The sequence below is a fragment of the Mixophyes fleayi genome, chromosome 4, assembly GCF_038048845.1.
Source record: "Mixophyes fleayi isolate aMixFle1 chromosome 4, aMixFle1.hap1, whole genome shotgun sequence".
NCBI lineage: Eukaryota > Metazoa > Chordata > Amphibia > Anura > Limnodynastidae > Mixophyes > Mixophyes fleayi.
Genome location: NC_134405.1, coordinates 256,408,752 through 256,426,294, shown reverse-complemented (window position 1 = coordinate 256,426,294; position 17,543 = coordinate 256,408,752). Strand labels below are relative to the sequence as shown.

Below are 17,543 nucleotides of genomic sequence, written 5' to 3'. Positions count from 1 at the left end.
TGTATTTCCTTTAACTTTGTATTGACCTTTTACTAGAATGCTGGAAAAGGAGTCTATGTCTAATTTTGGCAATAATAAAGAGCTTTTTAGACATTGAGCTCTGCATCCCTAGACATTATACAAATAACATTTTGAGAACCTTAACCAGAGACTTGCAATATAAGGGTATAATGTTCCATTATTTCTTTATGGAATTAATGTTTAAACCAGGATAAAGGGAATGACAGCATCTAAATATTTTGGCAGGTTTGACTCTTCAGAAGACCATACAAAGCAGTCCTGTATCGCAGCCTGTGACCACCATCAGCAGAATACCCTCAGCCATTGTTCAGCCTCAGCAGATATTTATCAATGCCACTAATTCCAGCGTAGGAGCCAGTGCTGACACCTGGTCAAGGCCCAGCTCATTGTATGATGCTTTACCTCTACTTGGTAGACCAGTTGATTATAGAAGATACTCTGCAGCTAGTTCTACTGTGTTTGAGCCCAAAGAGTACACAACTAAAAATGACACAGCACTGAAACAACTAACCTCTGCTCCTCCATCTATACTGGTGAAGCCAGACACACCTAAAAGTGGCTCTGAAAAGGTAATTATTGATCTTTAAGAGAATTAATCCCAGCAATGTAAAACTTATTTTTATCAGTAATTTCTCTTTGACTCTCTTTATGTGTGTTACTTGAGATGAGATGGTGGGATTAGAGAAGATTTTAGGTTTAAGGCCCATATATCCTTCACATTAACACTATGATGAAAGGATGTGCTCATTTATAAACTATGGTCTTTAATTAAATAAACAAGAAAGTTGTCTGTTAAAGTCATTTAAATGTTGACATTTGCTAATGGTTGTTTTCCAAAATTTGGATTATGTCATCTTGGTGGGACTTCTCTGTATTCCTGACCATATGCAATATTGTGATGTCCTCAAGTTCTAGTCATATGTTAGTGTGCAGTCCACTTTGACCATATCTTTAGAGAAGGAATACTGCTGACCACACCACAATAGAGACCCCAACCAAAACGAGACCCCAAATAAACTGGAGTCTTAAAAGAAGTGAATATTATTGTGGAAAATATGGACAATGATAATGTTTGGGGAAGGGATATTGTTTTTTGCAAAAGGTAAATATGCAGGAATGTACTTCATTGATATGAGAAGGTCTTAACAGTTACAACTATTTAAACGCAAGGACCATAACAGATTTCATCAGCTTTGCTGGGTGCCTTTCCTAGGCAAGATATAGGTTTGGGGCCCTCATCCTCTGATCATCCATACCATTGTATTTACTTAATATCTACACTATACACAGGTCACACCGACATCACGCACTAACATTCCCCCCACTGTCCACCAGCTTTTCTCACACATGCCACCCGCTGGCCACTAGATTTTCTCACAGATGCCACCCTCTGCACACCGGCTTTTCACACCCATGCTACCTCTTGCATATCAGCTTTTCACATACATGCCACTTCATGTCCATCTGCTTTTCTCACAAATGCCACCCGTGCTACCAGCTTTTCATTTGCATTTGCAACAAAGTATTAAAAAGTGAAAGTTTGATGTAGGACTGTTTAGTTTGTCCCATTACTTTTGGTCCCTTATAAAGTGGGAGACACATATAGAAACCGTTGTAATTCCTACACCGTTCACCTGATTTTGATGTAAAAACCCTCAAATTAAAGCTGAAAGTCTGCAGTTAAAGCACATCTTGTTTGTTTCATTTCAAATCCATTATGGTGGTATATAGAGCCCAAAATAAGGGAATTGTGTCGATATCCCAATATTTATAGACTTGACTATATATATATATATATATATATATATATATATATATATATATATATATATATATTTGCAAACATTACTATTCTTTTTTTTCTTTTTTTGTGCACGGTTCTAGAGGTCAGCAAACTTTAAATTACCAGCTACCGCCTAATTTGATCATATTTTGAGCCCCCATACTTTTGTTGGTGTTATCATAAGTTTTTAGGTGTTTTGGGAGGGAAGGGGTGTAGTTTTAACTTTTTTTTTTACTGTTTTCATTTTTATTTTTAATACCAGACTTGCAGGCATTGCTTATTTAATGTCGGCATTGTCACTGTCAGCAATCACACTGTAAGAATTCTCTTAGTGTAAGTCAAATAGAAATGTTGGCATCTGCTGTCAGCATTTTCATGTCGGCAGTGTAAGTGTCGTTAATTCTTCCGTCGGAAATCTGACCACCGATAGTGAAAGCTCATGTAGAGTGTTGGATTCGTCCCAGATAGTGTTAGTATTGATAGGCCACGGCTAGTCGGAAACCTTTGACAAGCATCTCCACCCATTTTCTCCATTCTTTTTACACAGATGAGGGAATAACATCTACACTACTGCTTTCCAACTCAGTAGTGAACACTCTAATATATTATACTTTTTATTAACATAAAGGTTCATGTAGTCCACATTTACAATAAAACACACCCTCAGGAGATTAAAGAACAGCCAGTTCCCTAGTATATTTAGAGGCCATTATAGTTCAATTAGTATAGTTCATTAGTATTATTATAATTCATTATAGGTCAAATAACACGCAGAAAATATATCCTAAACATAAGTGAGAAAATTACAGCAATGTTATACAATATTTTTCTCGAATTGCTGTGGAGGAATCAGTACATAAATTCACATGCCTGTTATATAGCTACCATACTAGCACACACATATACATTAACAGGTGGTCACAAGTTACATAGCAAGTACAACTTGATTTCTCTGCATATCTGCATTTATTAAGTGCCTCCATTACTTCGTTATACATTGACTTCATAAGACATACATAATACTACCCCCCCAAGGGGTATGGCTCCTATGTGTCCTGGTTTTGGCCTGCCCCCATTTTTCACCTTATATCCCTAACTCACAATTTTAGCTACCATAATTCAGATGCTGCATGTAAAGTGAACAGAAAAAGTGTGACTATAAGCCTATAGCTGTTTTACTGTATTGTTTACATAAAATGTGGTATGGTATGAATACTATGACCTGAGAAGAGTCTCACAGGTGTCCTGGTTATTCATTTAAAAAATAATGAGAGCCATACAAACACAAAATTATTGTAAAAAATACAAACCATTTGTATAGCATTGGCAAACTTTATTTCTCTTTCTTTTACAAATCACTTCTGTCTCATAAAATACCCTTGTTTGAATCTGCACACATTCCTCTTCAAGTTTGTATTATCCTCACGAACAGGTTTGTTTTTCAGTATAATGTCTTGTGCATTGCTTACTGATTAAAACATAAGTATAGGACCAAGGAAGGCAGTTTGCAGCATAATGTAACTTATCAACATATAGTTCACTTACAAACACAACAAATTTAAGCAATACATGTAATTAATATCCAATATGAAATAAGTCTTACATGTGAGTGACTCAGTAAACATTCTGCAAAGTCTATGGGGTATATTTACTAAACTGCGGGTCTGAAAAAGTGGAGATGTTGCCTATAGCAACCAATCGGATTCTAGCTGTTATTTTGTAGAATGTCCTAAATAAATGATAACTAGAATATGATTGGTTGCTATAGGCAACATCTCCACTTTTTCAAACCCCCAGTTTAATGAATATACCTCTATGTCTGCAACTGGGAAAACAAGATTTAAGAAGGTGGGCGATATAGCATGGTGAAAGATGGCATGACATTGTAAAAATGGGCATGGCCTAAAGTTTTGTCACAACCCACATACACCATTTCACCCATTTTACTTTTAAAATATGGTGGTAGGTATCATTATTAATCCTGTGCTCAGGAGCAAGAATTCCTAGTTACACCCCAGGACAAAGCATATAAATAATGTCAAAACCTATTTGCCATAACTATGTGTTATTTTGTTTTGTGGTTGTTGTCCTGTTTCAGGATAAAGTTTAATCATTCCCTCTCTGTCAGCAGGTGAAGACTGTCAGGTTCATGAATTTTAGCCCACCTACACTGAAGCGCCAGAGCACTCAGTTTGATGGAAAACTTGAACAGTCGTCCAATCAGACAGGCAAACCAGAAAGCTCCTCAGCAGCAGAAGCCATGCGGACCACACCACTGCGACCCCAATCCAGTTTGGTTCAGCCGACAGATGGCCGGAAAATACTGAAGCTTAAGACTACAAGCAATGACCTTACCCTCCCTCCACAATCAACCTTGTCCTTTCCTAACAGAAGTGCCCTAAATGATGACTCAAATAGGTGGAGTGCCATATATCACACCCAAGATATCCTGTCAACCTAATGTCTCTGCCGTGATTTAACTTGTGCTGAGTTTTTCTTTCCTATCTTGGCACATTAAATTAGATTTTGTGTCTGAGAGTCTCTCTGTAATTTTCTCATCAATCCATTTTGTCATCCAGGACAGACTTACCATGACAAACAAAGGATCACTGGCACCTTCAATTATAACTGTCTTTTTTACCCCTCTTTCTTATTATCAAGACAGGTTTGTGTCAGACACCCTGTCATGCTCTTTGCTATATGAAGATATATAGTGGATATTTTTGACAGGTTGACTGGGTTATTTTTCTCTTTAGGAAATAAGGTCACTTACTCAACAAGGTGAAAGACAGAAAATAGTTAGCTGTCCCCATTTCCTCATTTTAGGCAAGTCATCCAAATCTGCTGCTTTCATTGCCTGGCAACCTTGGCACATTTTACTTTCATATATTATGCTACTTTTCATTGAACTGCACTTACCTAAAATGCTATTTTACCTTCAAACCAATCCATTGCAGTGACATATACTCTATTTAATATCCACAACAATTAAAATGACAGAAAATGGTAACAATATGTTGTTTATTATGGGTCCTGGTTATGAGTATTTAACTTTCTGAACTAGGAAATCTGTCTATTGTGTCTGCAGATAAAATATATTTATATACAATATTTATATACAGTATATAGAGTATATGTTTTTCCTCTATTTACTTGCATGTTTACATGCACTTTCAAAAATTAATTTTTCCATTAATGGTTCCAGAGGGGTTGAGGCAGCCATCTTGTGAATAGCCAATTATAAAGGCAAATATGTTTCTGTCCTGTTGATCTTGAAATCATTTTTTGTTGTTGTTTTAGTAGACAAAGTAATGTGCTCAAAGTTATGCAAAATACAATTCCACTTATAAAAATGTAATGAATGAATAGGCCCGAATTTAACTGTTTTGATCCACAAGGATGTTTTGCTGTCCCTGTCTCCTACTCCCAATTACCACATAGCACAATGGACCCATACATCTGTATAAACAAAATAACTGTATTTTACCAGAAAATAAGAGCAATCATTGATTTATGTTTATACGTCAGCGCACATAACAATAAATGTTCTAAGATGAAAAAGGTGCAAACTGTCACTCCTCGAATTCTGTCACATTAGGCCTTCCCTGGCTTGTCCTCAAATCCAGGTCTATTTGGCAAAAATGAGTTTTGTGCCACTTTACCTATACTGTCATATTATACTGCCCCTGTTTCTCAGAGATGCCACATACAGTATCAATATGATATTTTGGGAGGGAATTGGTAAGCTGTTTAAATTCCAGATAGGGGTACATATGAATTGTCTCCCAAGATATAATCACATGTGTCAATAGGCAAAAATGCAGGGAAGGCATAGCTAATAAAACGTTTCAATTGTTTTCATGTCAATTTTAAAAGAAAATAATCAAGAATGGTCTGTTTTTTTACTTCATATTCAATTTTTAGTCTCAAAGTCACAAACTTGGCTGATGCTTAGTTGGCCACAAATTGGATGTAATTTACTTTCAAAAAAGCCGCCTGTAATAATAGAGTCTTTAAGGCCATATGCCAAGTTGTAGACATCTCAAGGTGTGTTCTAGGTGTGTCCATCTCTGCATCTGTAGCAGACATGTCAGATTCACGTCAGGCATGATGCATACACCCACATATGTATACACACTACCAGCTCATAAGCATAGAAAAGGTTGTTAACATTTGTTTTGATAGTGAAAAACACATTCGCTATATGGCTTCATATTCAAATCTGCCAATCAGAAGCGGCTAGCAAGAGCTAGCAACCATTATCTGCATGTATTTGCACCTGTTAAAGTCTCCTGACAGGCGTATATGAGCTGGTTTGCCACATTTGCGTGAATACGCCCTTACTGCACTCGCTCTATTTATAAGGAGGCGTAAGTGTCAGATGCATGCCCCTCTGCATGCACTCTGTTTGTGGCCATGTGCAGCACAAAGTTTCTTGATTTACACCACATAATCTGGCACAAGTTCAACTCAGCATCAGGCCCACTGTCTGTATGAAATGAAGCAAGGGAGATTAACATGGAAAGGGAGAGACTTATTGCTCCCTTTTGAATCCAGTTATTTGCAGGGTTACAGGAAGTGAAAAAAGGTACAAACCCATCTGTTTAACTCAAGGGGAAAAACAAAATACATTAATGGGTAACTTCACAAAAAGAATGTTAGATTTGTTTTCCCAGTATAAAACCCAATCTCGGGAGTTCCCAGCATTCAAGCTGCAGTGTAATTGAAAGGGAATGTGTGACGCCTTGGCAGAAGGCAGTACGTGATTGAACCCATGCCATGACTAACCAAAATTCTGCCACATTCTCCATGAGACTGCACAGACCTGTGTCACAGTCACTGTCAAATACAGTGACTGGGATTTATGATGGGGGAGTGGAGAATACATCCAAATTTTGTTGCATAAATTATGATTTTCTAGGGAAATAATGTGTGTGAATGTGGTATTCATAGTTTCAAACTGAATGTAATTATTATTATTATTATCGTTTATTTGTAAGGCGCCACAAGGTTTCCGCAGCGCCGTACATGGTACAAACAGTAGACTATACAGGGTAAAAACAGTACAGAACAATAAACACAAAGTACCAGTACTTCAGAAACTCCAGGCAGGCAGATACAGTAGAGACGGAGCGGAAGAACAGGTATGGAGACAGGAGGGAAGAAGAATGTAATGACATAATGTATTATATTATTTATTTATTAGCTAACTGATTCCTTACAGTTAAAACTGAGGTTAAGTTTTGTCACCCCCAATTTTTTTTTATCACTTTTAACTATAATGTTTTTATTTTGATTAAGTGTTTGTTTGCAATACATTGAAGAGTGACATTATTCAATAGTAACCTTCTTTGACTTCACTTTTGTCTGCACTTGGCCTTGTCACTTTAGCCTAGATAAGCAGAAAGTCAATTCCAAACACAATGATGGATTTTTCACCAGGTCACAATATCTTGTAAACCTGCAATTGCATGTTTTTGTTAAAATTGTTATAAGTCTATCTGTAAACTGCTTAGAGTATCTGTCAATGCAACTTCCACTTATATCTGTTGTTAATGCACTTACTGTAAAATAGCATCTGCACAACTGAAATATGAAATTTCTGGACCGCAAGGTGTTATTTCTTGTCTGGGGCAGTCTACATGAAATGGGCAGTCTGGTGTAGCTAGCATAATGTTCTCTCTATTTACTGTTTTCCTTCGCTGACATGTTATATCAAATAGTATCCGGTATAACCAATTTACAATAAACCAATGATCAATATTTTCTGGCAGCAGCTTGCAAAGAATGATAGAGCAAGAGAATAATAAACAGTTAATTGAGTGTTTTATTATGCATACCAGTATCGGGCATAAGGAGATTTATTTACCACACCCTCGTTTTACAATTCTGTTTGTGTGCTTGAATTTCACTCAGCCCATTAACTCTCAGTCTAATAGTTCCCCTATGTGTCATTATTCAATGGTCACATTCCATTGAGACTTAATGAAATTGTGAAAAAGTAAGAGGTTCTCGCTTGCTTGAAGAATTGTATTAACAGAAACATAAAGAAGATATATGTGTGTGTGTTCCTGAAGCCAAATAGGAGGCAAATATACAGAGACATTTAATGTCATGTTGTCCCTGATTCTACAGGTTTTATTTTTGTTAGCACCTCATTTGATTCTCCAGAATTTATGACATTGTTTGTGTGCAACGGCCTCATCTCTGTGATATCATTATTGTTATGACAGATTGATATTGAACTTTTACAGTCTGAATTTCTAGCTTTCACCTCAAGTTAAAACTGTTCTTTTTAGTAGTTTTCTTATTTTGCAAGAAATAGTAAACATTTCATTTTTTGTGGGATGATATTTCAGACCAAGGCAATTGTCTTAAAACAGACATGTCAAATTGGTGTTTAGGGGCCTCATGCGGCCCTCTCCTCACTCTATTTAGGCCTATGGCCTCTTCTAAGAATTTCAATTACATAGCTCTTCTATAGTACATAAAGGGTACAGTTCCTTTTTTTATCGTTTATTGTTTTTATTGTCTATTGGGCATGAGATGTACCATATTTCAATAATCTATTTTAAAAATGCAATCTTCCAATGGAGTGTGTGTGGCCCTCCACAGAACAAATGTGGCCCAATTAGGTTTAAAGGTATGTATTCACAGGTGGTTGTAGATCCATCCATGCTGGATTGATCTGCTTTGTGTTTACTGGACTGTGAATGTAGTTTAAGCTGATGTGCAAATAGGGAATGCTCTGCTTTGTAAACACAGGATGCTGGACAGGCCCTTAATAGTCCACACAGTAAGTATAGTGATCAATAGATTACTAGTTTGAGATATACTTAAATTATGTTCACCTTTCAGTGACTTCAGTTTAAGGTATCGAACCATTGGCAGAGGTATAACCGCCCGTGAGTACAAGCCCATACTCTTTCAATACAGCTCTTGACATAATTTGCGTTTGACAAGCCTGTTTAAAACCATAAAACAATATATTTTCCTCTGCCTCAGTTGAAGTTAGAAGGTAGAAGTTGTGGTATTTATGAGAATTTCTCAATCATAAAATTGGTCTCGTTTCTTTTTACAAATAACAAATATTTTAAATATATACTTATACAACTACATACATTAGTTTGCCAGATTGAAAAAAAAAGTTCAACCTACACATACATGTTGTAGCAGTGTTGATGAGAATAAGTCAAAAGCAATTGCAGTTGATTTCCTTATACTGATTGTCTGGCATAGCCAGATATTATACTATATAGTCTATGGAATGGCTTAATGCAGTTTCCAGCAGACCATGATTTTCACTTTATCCCAGGAATGAAGGACAGTAGCTGGATTAACAGCAAGTGACCCTTATTTTGCAAACAGGATTTTAGATGTCTCTTCTTACTGTAACATAACAATATTCACAAGTCTTCAAAACATATTGCTTTGTATCACCTCAGAAATATACTATGTTATGATATAGCCATTAGGTACAGTTTGCTCTTGATGTATACAGCTGTTTTATTTTACATCAGATGGCAGTTCCCACTCCTGCTAATATGTGCACATACGCAGAGAAGTCAGGCTCTCACTGCAGAATAACATATTTTCTTAGATGCAATTCTGTGGAAATAAATTATACATGTCAATTAGATACATTTTTCTGTATGAATGGTTTAGTAAACTCAGAGAGCAATTGGTGATGTAGAAAGGTAACACTGGCTTATATTTGCTGTTCAGTGCAGTATGGATTGAGAGTTGTATATCCACCTGAATAAACCTATAGACCATTATGGACTTTATGAGTTGGATGAACATCCATATAACTATGAATTTCACTACCATGCATGCCCACACAAAAAGACTTACGCTTGGGTCTATATGTAGTCATTTGCATTTTGCATATACGACTCCCTACGCTTATAGAGGAGAATGGGGGATGGCAAGAGGTGGGCAAGAATAGGTAAAGCATAATAAGGGCGTTTTCAGACATAAGTGACTGATATAGACCTGGACGGAGACACAGATACACTCTATCCCTGGTATAACTTACAAACTGATAATGATGACGTTCAGCCGAGACTGGCTCAACATACTATGTGACGTTTTTCTGAACGCAATTTACGCTTGCGGTTTATGTATAATGTGCCCCAAATGTTTACCAAAGCACCTAATCTGTAGCAGAGGACATTTTACAACAACATGAAATGATCAGTGAGCCCTCTCTTTGGTAGTGAACATGTTAAGTCTAACTACTAAAGATTTCTCTGCAAATATATGTTTTTATGGAATAATTTTCTGTGACACCCAAGTAAAAGCATTTTAATCATTTTTGTTCAGTATTCTGGATTATGTTTCCATGGCAACGTGAACTAGTGAGAGCTTGCCACTCAGAGCTGTTAACAGTGTAGGCAATGTCACCATTGTTGAGTAGAATATGACTTAACCTTACCCAGGCATTCAGCCCACTGTGTTCATGAAAGTGGATTGGCAGCAAAATAGTATTCAACAATGTGTTGATATGATGTAGGTGAGTATGCACTATGTGAATTATTAGGCAGGAATGTATTCTTTGTATGCAGCCATCAGATGCTAAGTAGGGTTCACAAATGATGTGTATATATTTGAATGGTAGGCATATAATGGAAACACTTAACAATATTTGAATATTTATTAACTGATAAGCAGTCTTGCTTCCCTTTCCTTCAACTATTTCAAGTCACTGTGACAGATCTCTCTCTACTCTAGTGCTCATAGACATTTAATCTAAACAGCAGAGGGACCACTAGCAGTAACGTACAGTATCCTGCTGTTCAATATAAACACTTGAGGTTCCGAGGAGGGAGCTCCAACAATGTACTAGATAGGGGTGAAACTGCAAACACACTTTAATGATTCTTAGTATACTGTTGTACAATGTTTTACAAGTTCTATTAGAAATGAAGGAGGTGGAAATCGACTTCACTTTTTATGTTCCGGAAAACTTCCCACAAAGCGTCAATGATGATTAGATTTGGAGATTAATACCCCATTCATACTGCACCAAAAATCCGGGTTTTTGGCAGGGCAAGCCCAGACGACCCGGGTCGAGGTGCAGTATGAATGGTCCCAGGTCTAATTCCCAGGTCATCAGCCCCGGGAATCAGACCCCGGTCTTTTGGTGGGGTAATTCCGGGAAGCCTGCACTATGAATGGTGCGACCCGGGTATTTCAATCGGGGTCTCAGAAGACACAATGTTAAAGTAAAAAAAAAAAAAAAACATCACAAGAGGAGCCAATCAGAGCTCCTCTTGCGATGTTGCCATGGAGACCCCGGGCAGACCCGTGTTCAGTATGAACGCGGTCAACCTGGGAATTTGACTGCGGGGAGCCTCTGGGCTGCAGTATGAAAACTGGAAAATGCTGGAAAATGTTTCACTTAGCTTTTTCTACATGAAAGCACACTTAAATACATTTGGCATTTTGTTATCTTGAAATAGGGGAACATCATGAGACACAAATTTTGCAACACAGATGTCTCAGTAACATACTCTAAAACTAAAAAATTCCCTGGCTGTGATTCTACTTAGCGTATGTGAATTTATATTGGACCTAATAACTCCAACATGATAGTTGGTTGTAATGTAACTTATTATCATTAAGTATAATAATAATAATTTAAGCCCAACATGTCGTAAAGTAGTATATACATGCAGCCAGTTTACACAACATGAATGCATAACAGAAATTCCACTGAGCAGAGCAGTTCTGGTAACCATCTATCACTTTTGGTAAGCTCTGAATGGAGTCTACTGTTTCCTTTTTCTGTTTGGGTTTATGCACCTCTGTGATTTCTGCTACTGCTTTCCTTATCATATTAAATACTGTTGCTGGAACAGTGCTCTACATACTTGCACTGGGTTTAAAAGGTTTATAGATCAACAGATCTAATACAGTATGATATTAAACAATGTAGGATATATAAATATAATAAAAGATAACTAAATACTGCATAAGTATAAGTAGACTAATACACCGTAAACCTAAGCAGCATACCAAAAAAGCAAAACATTGGCATTGTTCTATAGGCGTATGATTTTGACACTTTTATTGGTATCCAATTCAACTGTTGTCTTTCACTAGTGAAAGAACCAACTCCCACTCAACAAGTTCTCCAACAATTTACTTGAAAAGGAAATGTACTCTGTGTAAGACTAGTATGCAATATGTTGTGACAATATAACTTCATGCTCAGCACAAAAATAATCACGTGTTCCCAGGATGCATATTAAGAAATAGGGCCAACGCCCTTGGTGACTAAGCACATGCTGAACATGAAAAAAGAGATGATGGCACAGTAACACCCTAAAGTAAATAATAAAAAAATAATGTTGATGTATTACCGTTTGGTGTTGATATATTTTCATTAAAATCACCATACTATTAAATTAATACTTTACCTCTGTTGCTCAACTGGTACTATTTTAGCACTCACCACTTAAATTTATACTAAGCAATGTAAAGTATTATTTATGAATGATTTAACATATTTTTGCACGAATATAGTAATTAAAACCAAATTATATGAAATATTAAAATATTTTATAAACCAGCCTCAAGGAAACATTCTTCATGATATACTACAGGTGGTATTATATCCAGTGGTCAAAGTGGGGGTGTATATATTGGTCTCCCGAGCTGCCCCCCTACACTGGAATGACCTCCCTTGCTCCATCCGTCTCGCTCCAAATCTGAGCTCCTTCAAACGAGCACTTAAAACTCACCTGTTCCTCAAAGCCTACAAACCATCCACATCTACTCTGTTCGCTCTTCCCTCTCTCCCCTGGCACCACCGCTCCCTCTCGTGTCTGTTTCGTCCACCATCCCTTAGGATGTAAGCTCGTTTGAGCAGGGCACTTCTTCCCTCGTGTCTCCATACCTGTTCTTCTGTTCCATCCTTACTGCATTTGTCTATCCCGGAGTTTCTGAAGCATTGGTACTTTGTGTTTATTGTTCTGTACTGTTTAACCCTGTATGGTCTACTGTTTGTACTATGTACGGCGCTTTCGGAAACCTTGTGGCACTCAACAAATAAATGATGATAATAATAATAATAATAATGCCATATCACCACTTCTCCTACTACCTTCATTGTAAAGCTATCAAATTCCATTCACTTACATTTTCCATACCGCCAGTTCGACCTTTAATTATACCCCAATAGTAGGATGTGATCTACAGCCTTCCCTACTGAGGTCACAGGGGTGTCCTGGCCCATATTTGGTGGGCTTGCCCTTTGACAGTAACCTATTAGGACAAAATTCACATGCTCCTACATAGCGTATTTGAAGTCTTGGTAGCAAGGGACCCATGAATATTTCTTCTGTGCAACCTTAGCCAGAACCTTAACAAATACTCCAGGAAATTGGCCTCACCTATTCTAACCGTGGCAAAGAGCCTATTGGCAAAGGTTTGGGAAAACTCACTACCTCCATCATTGCCAGCACTCAAAAAACAAATCTGGCAGATCGCAATTGAGAAAATCACCACAGTTGTGCTTTAGTATTCACCAGCTTATACTGTTCTTTTTATGTTCCATACTTTGATTGTACAATAGTCTACTAACATTTTTCTTATTGATCAGATCAGATTAACACTAATTACAGTATCAATAAGTTATAGTAGACAATACAAATGCTCTATTTCTGAGGTCATTTTTGAGCTTAGATTGTTGCATTATTTTTACTAGGTGGGTTCTTGTCTATAGTTCTCTGACCACAGCCAATCACCACACAGGGTCGCGCGTGTGGTACAATGCCCATGACTTAGTAAAAAGCATTGTACAGCACGCATGTCCTTGCATCGCCCCTTTAACAGCCGCAATCACACTGTTGCTTTGGAAACTGAGGTCTTTCTGGGAGCCGGGATCTTCATGCGTCAAAATGTTTTTTTAAACAGTCCTCAATTTCAGCATGTCTGCCATCAGAGCTTTGGGATCCTCGAGTCGTGGTAAGTACTGTACTTTTTTACTAAGCCGAAATTTAGTACCCAACCAAGGTCCAGGAAGCAGGAAAAACAAGGGCATTTCCCATAAAGTCTTTTCAAGTGGTACTCCAACCATGGTAGGAAAACTGAGCAGAAACCTGTGCAGGGAAGTAACTGATTGGAACCAGCTAGCGGGTAATGACCAGTTTGGGGGAATAGGGGAGATATTAAGACTGCAAGAAGTCTCAGCATAGTGGAGATAGGGAAGAAGAAGAAAGAGGGGAGGGTCATATATGGCATTGCAGTGGCATTTATAAAAAAAAGGCGATCTTACCTCCCCTCTTTCAAGCATAATACCTAAAGGTAATAGTAGATGCCTACACTAGATAGGTGTTATGCAGGTATCATTATTCAACACACTCTGCAAGTACTGGACCTTTGCTGCCCCAATGTGACCAGGAGAGTTGGCAGCTGAGGCTCTCCCCAAAATAAGTGAGGGCATGAGTGGAGGATGGAAATTCCCAAATTTGTTTGAAACTTCCCTGAACCAGTCAGTGCTATAGTCTTGGGGTGATAGAGTGGAATCAGACATTAGAGAGGATATGGAGAGGTCACATCAACTGAGGCTTCAGAGATTTCAGATAAAGAGATTATGCAGACGGCCCAGAGCCAATCCCTGCCTAATAAGAGCAACGACAAGAACAAGATGAGAGCGAGAAAAAAGGTAAAGGAGGATGTGGCAACTGGTCGGGTGCAGGGACAGCTTAAAAAGTTGACCGGTAAGAATGGCCAAGAAATCAGCAAGATGGAGCCCTGTGGGCACTAAAGCCATGGTTGCTTATCACCTACATCATTGGGTTAACGAAAGAGGATGTTGGTGATAAGTGTCAAAGTAAGAGAGATCTGGGTAATATGCAAAAGCAATTGACATATTGTTGCTGGCTGTTTTGTTTTCCCACAGGTGTCAAGCAGTGGCTGAAATGGAAGATCCAGCTTCAAATTTCTAGGCGTACAAAGTTGTATGTTGGGAGTAGGTAAAATTAGGAGTGGGACAACAGAGGTAACAAGTAATAGCTGGCTTATGGTGTCTTCAGCAGGGTTATTAAATGGTGCAGATATGGCATGTTGCTGCCATGGAGGAGATAGCCTAATACCTCCATGATAGAGGTTATGTTTTTCATCAAGTTTGGGCACCCTGGCTATTTGCGGAACAATGCCCTTCCCTTGTCACCTGGGTGTTTAATGAGAATCAGTGGAAGAGAGGGGCCTGGGGCCATTTATGATGTGAGTGCTCTGCCTGCAATGATCATCCCCCATCCAATTGATGTTTTAGGAGAAATAGGACAGCGACAGTGAAGGAATAGGCCATCAACAATACTGCACCAACATCACCTCCTCACTTATCTCAAAATATCTCTAAATTCAACACCTCCACTATGCACAAGATCTGTGTCTCTCATCCACACTCACATTACTTGCTCAAAGTGCAATTGAATTTGCTGGCGCTACATAAATAAATGTTGATGATGACAGGCCAGACATCCCAAGGGCAAGGACCCTGATGCTAGTATATGTGAAAAGATGGTGTCATTGCTCGGGCACTATTTTAGGATATGGCAGAGCTACAGAAGGAAAGATTGTCTCAAAGATCTATTATACCTGCAGTGCACCTCTGGCAGAAAGAGGAACATGTATTTAGAACTGGAACACAGAAAAGTGGTGCAAGATAAACCAGTGAAAGAGGTGGCTATAGGGATAATGGTCAGACATTTTGATGTTCCCACAATACTGGGTTTGTGAATATCACCCTGGGGCATAGTGTCAAAAAAAAGAGTCTAATTCAGAATGGTTAACTACATTTCTTAACTGAAGTGATATCAGTCAATAATGCCATTGATCCTAAATGATGCAGGGTAGTAAACACCACTTTCGACAAAGCAGTACAAAAAGACTTTGGAAAAGCAAAAGCAGACACAGATATGGCCTTTTGATTACTCCACATACGCCTCCCTTGTCTTCATTTGCTGGGCTGCAAATTTGGATGTTATTTTTTAGATAGATGCCTTCCCATGGGCTGCGCCATATCCTGTGCGCCAAATTGTTTGCAGGATTCAGATCATTGCTGGAATGAGTTGAGAGGTCAGATTTGGATAATAGTCAACTCTGCCATTAGTTTGGTGATTTCTATTTATGGGTCCAATGGCATCATTAATTTGTGGTGATACAGTGACAAGTTTTCAGGTCATTGCTAGGGGATTTGGGGTACCATTAGCACCAGAAAAGCTGGTAGGACCAATAAAACATTGCTGACATTTTTATGCACAGAAATCGACACGTAAAGCACCTGCTTTGCTTATTTGATCAGAAGCTATGGGGTTTAAAGTATCTCATACACTCCCTGCTGGCAATTAAGAAAGCCACAATTAAGCAATTACAGACTCTATTAGGAACATTTGGCATTCACAGGGTAGTCTTTTGCAGACATATCATTACTGCAACACGTGGGGTGGCTAGGCCAGAGCATTTCTTAAAGCTTACACAACAAATCAAGGAGAATATGAAAGTTTGGCTTTATTTTGTGGAAGAATATAGATAGGGAACATAAGATAATGAGGCGGCGGTGGAGGGTAAGGGAGTTTTTATGTATACACCCACAAGTTCCAGAAGTACTGGAACCCAGAAGACCTGGGTCACACAATCATCAGCAGCAGCTATTTTATATAGCGCCACTAATTCTGCCGCGCTGTCAGAGAACTCACTCACATCAGTCCCTGCCCCATTGTTGGAGCTTACAGTGTAAATTCCTTAAACACACACACATCTAACTTACAAGTATGTTTTTGGAGTGTGGGAGGAAACCAGAGCACCCGGAGGAAATCCACGAAAACAGAGGGAAAACATACAAACTACACACAGATAAGGCCATGGTCTGGAATCAAACTCATGACCCCAGTGCTGTGGGGCAGAAGTGCTAACCACTAAGCCACCACGCTGCCCTTACATAATATCAGTTTATGAACATATTGACCACTAGCTTGAGTAAAGCATGCATTTCTTACTAGCTTTTACCACCTCCCTGTAGGAATCTCAAATACCTTTATTGACAATAACCACAAACAATAGGACACAATGCATTTTGAATTCCAGAACTAAGACAGAATTCTATCTCAATGCTAGTAACAGTGGGCATGGTTCTAGTAAAATTGTATTGTGTGTAATGCCAGTGAATATGAACCCTGATGGAGTTGCTAGTTTTCCATTACCACCAGCAAAAAGCTTGCAAATAGCTTAGGCATCTATAACTTTGAAATCCAAAGCCAGTACATATTAGAAAAAAAAAGTGGAGTTAACTTATTAAAGGGAATTATGCCTAGCTACAATGTCTACACAAAGGAAGCAAGTTTTTCAATCCTCACATTCCTAAGAACTAATAACATGGCATGTTGAAGATGGTTAAGAAATGGTGGTCTATGAGAAATGTGAGGTTCAGTTAGGTCACTGATAAAATACTCATGGCAGACTGATATGCTCTTATTCAGCACAATAGATATTTGAGCAATACCAGCATATTTCTGGTGTTGCTGCAAATGCAGCAAAGTTATTCATGAAATATCTGATATAAAACCATAAACATACACTGATTCCTAAAATATAGCATTTTCATAGTCTCTTAGCCTCTTGTGTGCAGCACTGCCAAAAACATCTGTTTAGTGTTGCTAATGTTATTGTTAATATTCTGTGTATATTTATAGTGATAACTAGTAGCTATTAGACAGTGAAGATTATGTCC

The 17,543-nt window shown here is 38.2% G+C and overlaps 1 protein-coding gene across 3 annotated transcripts in view; it reads left to right on the top strand.

Annotated features, from left to right (window-relative positions):
* Positions 1-5,365, top strand: part of SH3RF2 (SH3 domain containing ring finger 2) — a 120,887-nt gene extending 115,522 nt beyond the window's left edge. For 2 of the 3 annotated variants that reach the window (XM_075209678.1, XM_075209676.1), the window contains exons 9-10: positions 247-590; positions 3,933-5,365. In XM_075209678.1, the coding sequence (XP_075065779.1) occupies positions 247-590; positions 3,933-4,265 (677 nt within the window). In that variant the 3' untranslated portion in view covers positions 4,266-5,365. The remainder of the gene's footprint in view (positions 1-246; positions 591-3,932) is intronic. The other variant, XM_075209677.1, reaches the window with a different exon arrangement.
* Positions 5,366-17,543: the final 12,178 nt, after the last annotated feature.